This window comes from Mastacembelus armatus, chromosome 8, assembly GCF_900324485.2.
Source record: "Mastacembelus armatus chromosome 8, fMasArm1.2, whole genome shotgun sequence".
Classification (NCBI taxonomy): Eukaryota; Metazoa; Chordata; class Actinopteri; order Synbranchiformes; family Mastacembelidae; genus Mastacembelus; species Mastacembelus armatus.
The window spans coordinates 21,868,217-21,879,397 of record NC_046640.1 but is presented as its reverse complement, the minus strand read 5'-3'; the positions used below and the strand labels follow the sequence as shown (position 1 = coordinate 21,879,397).

Sequence of the window (11,181 nt, the reverse complement as noted above, 5' to 3'; positions counted from 1 at the left end):
CTCGACTTGATTCCTGGTGTTTTAATCTTTTTCTGTCGTTATTTCCGCTCATGTTGATGGAGACGAGTTATTCCTGAAGTTATTTCAAATGTTGGCCTGTTTGTTTCACGCATGTCATTGGTTTGCAGAGAACCGGGGGGTTGTTTTCTCACAGCCAATGGTGGAGAGAGGCAGAGAGACACCGCAAAGTCGGAGCCCAATTGTCCACGGGCTGCATCCAGTGGGTGTGTGCAGCGTATAGATCCGTGGGGGATAGATTTAAAGGGGGTCTGTCACAGCAGAATGTCAGATAAGATAGTCTGTCCTGGGGTTGGTCCAAAGGCAGGGGACACGGACACGCACTGCCCGCAGCCTGGTGTGTAATCCTCCTTCAGGAGCCTCATCCCGGACTCTGTCGGTCCGGTGCATCGATCTGCACGGTCCTATTCTATGTGAGCACAGTCCACCGTAGGCGGGCGCAGCAGCGGTCAAGTGTGCTGGCTCTAGGAGGGGCCCCGGCATAGAGGCAGCCCTGTGCCTGAGGTGCATACCAAAGCCCAGATACATGCCTGCATTTCAATCGTGTGTCGCAGCTCGTTGCATTGAGGGACGCGTCAGGGGGAGCTCGGACTGCTCGGTGAACAGGATCGGACTGCTGCTTCGCTCACTGCGCCAGGTGAGTTCAATCTCCACCGGGGAGGAGGGAGGGAGGGATGGACGGGTCCGGGCCGAGGATGCGGGTCTTTGTGGAAACTTTTACTCCAGTTAGTTCAGAGCCCTGTGGTTTGCCTGGCAGACCCTAACGCTGCGTAAATTAACATGCTGGTGTTATTTCACCCGTTGTGTTTTAGTCTATGACAGTATTACCATGTGCTGCACATTCCGGGTTCCTGGGTTCAGTTCGCCGGGTCACCTGCGCAGGTTTATTACCGCAGGTCTGATCTTTGGATAAGGTCTTTGGAAACTTCCCCCCCTGACCGCAGTGCCGTTTAAACCTCATCTGTGTAGACAAGCGCAGGTTGTAGAATCTTCTGGAAGGCAAAAACTACGCAGCACACTGGACTGGTTTCCAGTACTGCACGATGTGCAGACGGGGGACTGGTGAAGTGGCTGTATCTGCTGCGGCAGCGGCGCAGCCTACGCAGAATGCGCATTATTGTCTGCAGGTCCATGCAGTCAGAAGTCCCGCAGACTCACTGAAACCTGTTTTTACAGTGGGGTCCAACTTTGAGCTGTTCTGGACTAGTGACTGCATCGCCATGTCTCCCCTGATTCCCTCAGTTTATGTTGGGCTCTGCCCTGGTGGTGTTTAAACTGGATTGATGATAATCTGCCACTGAGGCTGTCAGAGATCTGATGTGTGGATTATGATCTGGTCTCTAATGTCTACCCGTCTCTTCCAGGTGGCCACGGTGCTCTGGTAAACTCCAGGTAAGATGTCTCATCGCAGTGGCCAGGAGGACCCAGAGCGGTACCTCTTTGTGGACCGGGCTGTGGTCTACAACCCAGCCACACAGGCTGACTGGACAGCCAAGAAGCTGGTGTGGGTCCCCTCAGAGCGCCATGGCTTTGAGGCGGCCAGCGTGCGGGAGGAGCGTGGCGAGGAGGTGCTGGTGGAGCTGGCAGAGAACGGGAAGAAGGTGGTGATCAACAAGGACGACATCCAGAAGATGAACCCGCCCAAGTTCAGCAAGGTGGAGGACATGGCGGAGCTCACCTGCCTGAACGAGGCGTCGGTGCTGCACAACCTGAAGGACCGCTACTACTCTGGACTCATATATGTGAGTGACTCAGACCTGGACCCCTCAGAGCTTCTCTGTGTTGTTCTAACAGTTTATAAGTTACACACTGGGCAATAATTAACCTCAACCCCTGCAGGTCCCCTTGTTCACCCCTCGCCCGTATAATCACAAAATAATTGATAGTGTTAGTCTAAACCTTCAGTCACGTGTCCTGTGTGCTCTCACGTGACGGAGAGATCTGGTTTTGGATCATATCCTGACCACACACACATATTTGTACAGATGGCACTAGTCCTTTAACCATTGCCAGACTTTCCCCCTCCACTGGATCTGCTCTCCTTAGTGCCCCTGGGTTACACATTATTACCCCCCTGCACCCCCCACGGCTTCTCCCCTCACCTCAGCTACAGACAGGCCTCCTCCATAAACACTGCCGGGCCCAGTTTGTTTGTCCTGCTCCGTGCTGGGTCTGGTTTGACCTCAGAGGTGGTTTAACCTCTGTCAGGTCTGTAAAACTAAACACATGTGGCCTGAAATGCGAATCAACATGGGGTGGTGTTTTTAATGAATCCTTCATCAGTAAATAATCTGTACAGGGTACAGGGTACGGTACCAGGTCTCTGAGCTGTTCCGACAGCGTCCAAACTGAGCACAGGCCTAAACTGACCCGCATTAGTTTGGACAGTCGAAATATTTTGTGCAGGTTCTTGATTATATGTTTGACATGTGACTTTATCACAGCGGTCTCTGTCAGTGCGAAGCTGCTGTCCCAATAATCCACTTTCACTCCTCTCTGATGTTCTACTTGTGATCTTGACCCATTTAGTGACATGTTTTCCAGGAATAGAATGTGGGTTGAGACTCTGGTGCACGAACGACAGAGTCGCTCTAATGTGCAGCCTGAGCTCCACATGTGAAACCCGACGAAGGACGATTTCTAAAGTACAAGAAAACGCCTCAGACGTTTCTTCTTCAGTTGACATGTCAGTTTCCTCTGCGGCTCCTCTTCAGTTTCTTCTCTCATGTCATGCTGTCATGGTTTCTGCTTTTCAGAACCGAGGCTGGTTATTTTGCCTCTTGCCTCAGAGAAATTGAAAACACGTGTCTGTGGTGTTTTTTTTAACAGGAAGAGAATTTCCCTGTTTAGCTCCTGTTGTTAGAAGAAGAAAAGCCTCATCTTCATGTTTTGCTGATGTGTTATAATGTGCCATGGTACTGATTACTCCACCCACCCAGGAAGTGTCCCTGGATCCGTTGGACTGGCTAACAGCTGAAACCTTGAGGCGACCGCTGCGTATGTGCCTGGATTCGTTGGCCCGCCTGCGTATCCATCAAAGGGAAGCCAGTCGGCCTGTTGGGCCAGCTCCTTTCAGTGTGGCAGCTTTCTATCCGTGCTGTGGTGAATCACTAGCTAACCGCGGTGTAACACACAAGCCGGCTTTTGATAAGGCTCAGCTGTCAGAAAGCCTCGGCATTCTTGTCCGTCCGTCCGTCTCCTGCCGCCCACTTCATCTCTGCTGCAGCTCAGTGTCCGTCCTGACCTCTGCAGCCCTGCTCCCTTTCCCACACTCCCTCTGAGCAGTAACGACACAGACCTGGCATCTTCTCTTTCTTGCATCCTTGATTATATCTGTTATTCAAACGCTAAAGGACTGAAAGGAGTGTCCTGTTTTCCTTCTCTGAACTTTCTGTTTGTTCGTGCTAAATGTGCAGCAGAGCAGCAGGTAAAGCAGCAGTCAAGTCAAATCAGTCAAATCCCTGTAGCTCAGTTTTCTATGAGGTCTGTCTTTCTGCAGGAGGATTACAGGGCCTGGTGTGACCTTTGATGCTGTTTGGTTTTCACGTCACCATGATTTGGACAAACATGAGCTGAGTAATGATCGTCAATTATTCATGGTGCAGTTATTCCATAAGTTATTAAAGCTGGGGAAAAGCAGCCATCAGCGTTATTTGATGAAAACCTGGTCTGGAGCTATGAAACCCAAAGAACGAGTCTCTGTAAGAGGAACAGTCGGTGTTCGACCTCTCCAGCCTGTCCATGCGGGCACGCTGCCCGACGGACCGGAGATGGCAGATGGGGTCTGCTGTTGACTGTGTGTTGCTCAGCTGTTACCAGGCCACGGCATCCCCTCCCCCGGATCTGATTTCACAGTGGAAATATCACCTTGTCTTTCCCGGATGGGGCCAGACACGACGCTTTGGCAGGCGGCGTTAGCCGTAGACTCTGCTCCCCGGGAGCAAATGTTCTCTAAGCTGCAGCATCGACAAACATGCGAAAGCCACTTGTTGTTTCTTTTTGGTTTTGATGTGACAACATTGATGTTGCCCTCTAACTCTAGACGCAAACCACAGTCAAATTCCACCTCTACAACCTAAAACAACCTAAAACAGATGCAGTGTTTCTGTGTTGAAGAACTATGCTATGCTGCTATTCTCTCTGTGCTGCTTTAACATCATAAAATCTGCCTTCCTGAACCCTTTGGCTGCCTGCCACAGTCCAGGTAGAGTCTGGAGTTCAGGTGTGGGTCTCTCCAGCCCTGACAGCTGGCTCAGGGCTGCGTGTTGCAGGACTGGAGAGGACAGAACGCCACCTCTTCCCATTTATAGCAGCTCCAGTTTTCAGATAAGTCGGAATGAATTTTTCATTAGCCTTGAAAAGGAGAGTGGAGAGTTAGAATTTCATCTGGGTCGTCACGTCTCTGTTTCTGCACCGGATCGGATCCTGGGAGCTCCATCCTCCGGCTCGTTGCTCCACTCTTCAGCAGCACACAGCATCTTGGTGCTGACTGAGGGCCCTAACAGCCTCAGCATGCTGTCTGCTCTCTGAGGGCCCTTGTTGAATCTACGGCTGCTGAGTCACTCGTGTCATGTTAAATGTACTTTTAATTAGCAGATGTCATGATTCTTGGGGAAAGGATCAGTTTGGGGCATATTTTTTGGTTATTGGCTGCACTGTCATGTGGTGTGAAAGTATTAAAAACAGTCCTTTCTTTCAGGCTGCAGTCTGTAGAGAACTTGAGTTTTTAGGAGCACTGGGTCTCCTAATGTTCCTTTTCTTATAGCCCTGTTTTTAAATCCTGTGGTGCAGAAAGTCATTGTAGAGTGTTGCATGGTCCAAGACGGGGACAGAGCAAACAAACATGTTTGACAGTCTGATCCCCGCGGCCTCCAGCCAGACAGAACCGACCGCCTGGAAACATCCATAAAACATGTGTCTGTGTCTTGAGTGAGCATGTTCCTGTAGGTTTATCTGTCCTCTGTTTTAAGGTTCATAGAGGTGGGCAAGTAAGCTCAGCCTCACACGCCCGTAATGAAAGTCGCACTACGAACAAGTAGCTCCCTGTCCCCGTCTCCTGTAGGGGGTAAGGCCCCTCCAGGGCCTCTCTGTCTTGCTGCCGGGACGATTCAGCTTCAGCATAGCTGGGAAATGTGTTCATACCGCTCTCGCTCTCTGGGGGGAGATCTCTGGGCTCATGACGCAGCCAAATGCAACACCACAAGTCAGAAAGTAGGCTAAACGTTTGCAGCGTGAGCTATTTGCTGAGACGTGTTTTTATAATATTAGACACTTACTGTTCACATTCGATAGTGCTGTTTTAGATTTGCTGCTCATCGGGACTCTGAGGACCTTTTGTTTCTGTGCAGAGGACCTGAGTCTCTTCAGCATTTGGTTTAGTTCCCGTTCCCTCAGATCTGGCTCGATCCGTTCCTGCTATGATGATGCAAGTTCCCAAAAATGAATGCTGTGCTGAAACAGTTCCATTTAAAATGCTCGAGACTTTTCTTTGACTTGTGTTTCTCTAAAACCTGATTCAGAGTTTAACCCCCTGTTGAATGTAATTACAGACGTACTCTGGCCTCTTCTGCGTGGTCATCAACCCGTACAAGAACCTGCCCATCTACTCGGAGAACATCATTGAGATGTACAGAGGGAAGAAGAGGCACGAGATGCCTCCGCACATCTACGCCATTTCAGAGTCGGCGTACCGCTGCATGCTTCAAGGTAGGCCACGCCCTCGTTTTTCTACAGTTTACCTTTTTTCTTGCTTTTCCTGGCAGGTGTTCGATGTGTGTTTCATTATGCTGCTTCCTGGACTTCTAGTCGTTATTATTCATTTGCTGTTAGACAGACTTTTCAGGCTGCACGGTCCAGGAGATTAGTGTGTGTGAAAGGTCAGAAGGTCAGAGTGGATGTGATGCTACTGATGATGATGATGATGATGATGATGATGATAACGTCTGTAGAAGAGCAGGTTTTCCAGCCTGTATCGCTGTAAACACTGGGTGAAGGGTTTGGGAAGTGTGAAGTTGCATTGTTCAAACTAATCGTGTTATCGTTATTATTGGCTAGTGCTGCACTGTGCTTATGTAACGTTCTGGCTCTGTTTGTCGTGATTAGTCCAAACCACGATTCAGTTATTTTGACAGCTCCAGCTTTATTCCAAGCGCACAAGTTAAAAGTTCAGTCCTCACTGATCCGTCATTATTTTGGGAGAACAGACGTGTTTTGTTCAATTTTAAAGAAAACAAACTACAAGAGTATTAGCTGGACTTTCTTTGTAGCTGGAGTTTATTTCATTGCTGTGGTTTGCATTTGGTTTCAGGCTGCAGGGCCAGTGGAGATGGAGCACAGCCTCTCTCTGCTGCAGATAAGAGCAGCATGTGTGGGTGGTGAGGGGCTGTTGCTGCTGATACTTCTGACGGGGGGATTTAAAGAGAACTGGACCGGGTGGGTGGGGGGGGGGCAGAGAGAACAGGTTCAGCCAGCATCAGTCTCCAGGTTGTCATTAATGGATCCTGTAGGGGCGTCTTCATCCTGCACACACACACACACATACACACACACACCTGCCATGAGCTATGGCTCTTAGATACTCAAACGTTTTTACCTTCCTGGAGATCCTGGCCCAGAGGAAAGGAAAAATATGAAGCTCCTGTCTGTGTCTGGATTGTTTCTTCTGTTTTGTTTCTGGTTGTTTTACCACCAGTTTGAGAGTTTGATCAATGTGTCTTATTTCTGAAACGTAGCTCCTGAGAAGTGTTTCCTGTCTCACACTGATTTTATTCCCCAGTGGGCAGGACAGCTTTGTTGTGAAAAGCGCTCAGGTACACCTCGGTTTGATTTTCTCCCTCATTTCTTTGCTTCTCCGGTCGATGGTCATTTCTCTTTAACTGGTCGTAGCTGTTGCTCCACATTTTATTTACCAGCCCAGAACATTAATAGTGTTGTGCAACTTGTTTTGATGGGCCTGTACCAGAGCTGCAGTGATTGTGCTTGTGGTTGTGTGAGCATGTTTCTGACCCACTTTGGGTTCCAACTAATTGTTGTTGAATCTTCGGTGTAGAAGAACCGCTGTGATAAGCAGAACCTTTATCAGAGTATCTGTGTTTACACAGCCTCTCTGCTGTGCTGCGGAACAGCACCATCACTTTCCCAGCGTTTGTAGCTGTGACGTGACGTAGTCGCTGGCTGTCTGGCTGACAGATGTAAAGCTCCAGACTGATGTACCATAGGCTCTCTGTAATTACATGCCCTCGGGCCGAGCTCTGCTCTCAGGCTGGATTTCCACACTTTGGAGAGTTTGACTCCATCCCTGGACCGAGCAGAGCTGGAGTGTGGACAATCAATTTTTCAAAGTTTGGTTCCGTGCAAAGATTTGCACATGGCACTCTGGGAAACTGTTTTTGTAAAGAGAAACACGCAGCTAATAGTTCACCTTCTAACGGCACTTATCGTTCATTTGCTTCTTTTTGTTTGTTGCACTTCCCTCATGTTCCCTGGTCTGAATATTCTGCCACACAACCACACACTCACTCTCCTCCAAATCTTTTATCACTATGTGGGATGTTTGCGTGGATACGGGACACCATTCTTTACCCTGACCTCCTTTTCTCTGATGTCGGAGCGTGGGGGTGCGGCAGCCAGTGGAATGAGGTCAGCGCTGACCCAGTCCTCCATAACGTGCTGGGCTAAAATCTCCCGGCTGAGTCACCGTCAGGTTGCCGCAGTTGTCCGAGCAGCCCGCTCCTGAGCACGGCTGCCTCGCCATGGAAACCTGTGCGTATCTGCGTGCGCGACCAAAATAACCTTCCCCCTGGGATCTCAAATAGAGGTGTCACTTAGAGAGCGGTGGTATTTCAGCAGGGGCTTTTGTGTTCTTGACTGAACCTCCTTCTCTGTGTTTACTGTGAGAAAAGCTGTGTCTCTCAACGCCCCAAAGCCTCTGCTAACTATTTAGGATCTCCTACTGTTTTGTAATTGCTTTCTTTCTTCTCTCAGTGAGGAGAGCAGCTGGCCTCTCTCGTTTCCACCCTTTACCCTGCTTTACTTATCAGTCCTCTTTCTTTCTTTCAACCCTAAAAGTTCTGGCTTGGACACCGAGACACTGAGGAGGAAAATTCCCCTCATCCTCGAAGGCGTTTCAGTCGCCTTTCACTTAACATGAAAAATACGAACCACAGCTCTGCTGGAAGCTTTGTGGTGGCTCACTTTGCTTTGTTCCCGTCTTTTCTTGCTTTGATCAGGAAACACAGGAAGACAAGTGTGTGTGGAGTGTCTTAACCATCTCATCACTCTCCCACGTCAGGACACAGCCACGGTTTCCATGGCTGGGCCTCCGATTAACCGAAGATTTCTCTGATTTCATCTCTCAATTAGTCCTACGAGCATCTGAATCTGCCGCTATTTAGTTAGTTTCTGGCTCATGCTGCTGTTTTTTGGGGAGACAGGTGAGAAGACACCAAATACCCAAAAAGAATCAGGCAGCACGCATGTGTTTGTGTGCAGGGCAGCATTTCATCGTGAGAAGAATTTGGTTTGCAGCTTGGCAAAGAGGGAGAAGCACATTATACAGTGGGAATCTCACCTAATGCCAGTTTCTATCCCAGCGTCAGGGCGACACAGATGGATCCGTCAACACAACATGTTCAGATATGTGTCGAACCGTGGGTCCTGATCCGCACAGATCACGGATCAGCTGCGATCCGTTGCACGCCTGAAAGAAACTGTATTTGCTTCCACTGTAACTGTCAAGGTGTGTCACCTGGTGTGGTCACTCCAAACAGACAGGTCTGTGCAGTCGACACCAACACGCAACCCCCCCTGGGGATCTCTGGGATAAATAAACAGAACCCCAAACAGCAGAGAGGGTTCCCCAAAGAGAGATGCATTCTGTGTTTTGCAGAGAAATGTCCGTTAGGTCCTGAATGTGTCTTATCTAGCAGAGCAGGGAAGTGGAAAATGTCTTGGAACACGGTGGCGAGAGGGAGGGAGAGGAGGGGACGTTGACGGCCTCATTATCAAACGGGTACTGGGAATCAGTTTGAGGCTGGATAACCGAGAGCTGATGTGAGACTTTTACAGACGTGGTCAACGGGATTGGTGCTGGAGATTTCAGTAAAAGACGAGAAGGTGTGAAGGAGAAAAGGCTGAGAAGCAGAGAGAAAGGGAGTCGGGCACAGGAGACAGAGTTATGGGGGAAACAGAGCAGAGGGTACAGGGGGAAGGCAGAGGGGCCGCCAGCATTGTGCCTCACAATGGGGGCTTTGTGCAGCGTGAAGGGGGCTGTGTGTGTGTGTGTGTGTGTGTGTGTGTGTGTGTGTGTGTGTGTGTGTGTGTGACGGCAGAGCTCCTCACTGGGAAATGAGGCCTCTTGTTGGGGCAGTGAGGTCTGGAGAGGAGAGCGCACCCAGGGCCTGAGTGACAAGACAGGTGTCGGAGGTCAGGGGGAGGAAGAAGTGTGTGTGTGTGTGTGTGTGTGTGTCGGGGACTTTTTCCTGATCTTTAAAAGGATCTGTCCTCCATACATGTTGAAGATATGACTTCCAGACAAATGGAGAAGCCTGTTTAAGCAGCAGGCTTGCATAAAGGTACTAAAAACACACTCTGCCTTACTGACACACACACACACACACACACACACACACACACACACACACACACACACACACACAAGGCAGATGCGTCATTAATGGCAGACAGCTGTGGAGTTCATACAGGATAAAATCATATTTCTGTTTGTGTGTCGTGCGTTTGTTGTGATTCATTGGTCTGTTCCTCCACATACACAGATGGAGACTTTCCTACCTGGCCTGGATCAGATCTGTTGTGTGTTGTCATGCACACAATGTGCACGTGTGTGTTTATGGAGAGAAACCTGAGCCTTACCTTGGTTAAATATCCTTTTCATCCTGAGTGGATGTTTTAGAAATTACGAGCTGATGAGTTTCATAAACTTGGCTTAAATCAGAGAAGACCAGAGATGATTCAGAGCATCCAGCTGTTTGACTTTCTGTGTGTGTGTTTGCACATTTAGTCTCAGTGTGTGTGTGTCTGAGCCATGACGACGATTAGAGGAGGAGGAGCTGCCCTCTGACCTTAGAGCCTGCTATATTCTGTTTCATCCACTTATATACTTCTAATTTGAAGTACTTTATATACCGCTGGGTAGCTGACGTTTGACAAGGTTTGACTCTGACATGTAGTGAAGTCCAAGGATGAAGTAATACTACATGGAAGTACAGATACCTCAGAATTATAGTTGGGTGCAGTACTGGAGTAAATGTACTTAGTTATTTTCCAGGACTGTTATTTAATAATCTGGTGCCAATACTTTTGATTTCTGATGCCATTTATCTGTCTCACCTCTACTTGCTGCTGCTGTGGTGACCTACTTTCACTCTCGTTGTGTTTCAGCTTTCTCAGATTTAGTGGATTAGTTCGTTATTTCACTGATTCCATCAGTTTCAGTCTGATACACTGATACAGTTCGGACTCTGCTCCGCCTCGTGTGTCCAGATTCCTGTGTGGCTGCAGAGCCCAGTGTTGTCATATTAGGGGCGCGAGCGTGCATGAAAACAGCCTTGTCCTGTTGGTTTATAACAGGCCAAACCATCACAAAGAACCACTGTGGACCAAACGAGCCACCCGACGGCTGCCATCTGCAATCGATTACGCTGCCAAATTCTTTCTGCCATATCTCCCTCAACTGCTTTCACTCCCCTTTCATTGGGCTGAAGGCAACACCCAACAGCACGGGGCTAATTTTACCCTCTCTGCAGACATGTTGTTGTGCAGCAAACAAAACTGTGCATGTGTGGGAGCTGTAGTGCAAACCGCAGCTGGAGCCGTGCTCCGTTTTGTACATATTTAGGGAATGATCACTGTGTGTAAAGTCTGTGAGGGGCAGCAGTAAGTGATGGTGTGTATTATTTTTCCATGTGACCCTTAGTGGATAATTCTTGATGACGGTGACAGCCACGGAGAATGGATGGATATGATGAGTTGTGATGGCAGTAGGTGGTCTGGGAGTCATCCATGATGCTTCACAGGAGCTGGAAAGTAGAGAACCAGAGTGCGGTCCTGGTGCTTGGTCTTTATTTCTGATCTTTCAAAAAAATTTGTAACAAGAAAACTCTGCTGAAAGGATCAGCTTGGATATTTGCAAAGTCTGGTGACACA

General features: G+C 48.9%; 1 protein-coding gene across 3 annotated transcripts in view; it reads left to right on the top strand.

The window, feature by feature from the left end:
• Nucleotides 1-159: 159 nt before the first annotated feature.
• The window catches only part of LOC113141145 (myosin-10), a 42,618-nt gene continuing 31,596 nt past the window's right edge, over nt 160-11,181 (top strand). For 2 of the 3 annotated variants that reach the window (XM_026325383.1, XM_026325384.1), the window contains exons 1-2: nt 1,416-1,760; nt 5,568-5,724. In XM_026325383.1, the coding sequence (XP_026181168.1) occupies nt 1,416-1,760; nt 5,568-5,724 (502 nt within the window). Of the gene's footprint in view, nt 656-1,382; nt 1,761-5,567; nt 5,725-11,181 lie in introns of those variants that run through there. The other variant, XM_026325381.2, reaches the window with a different exon arrangement.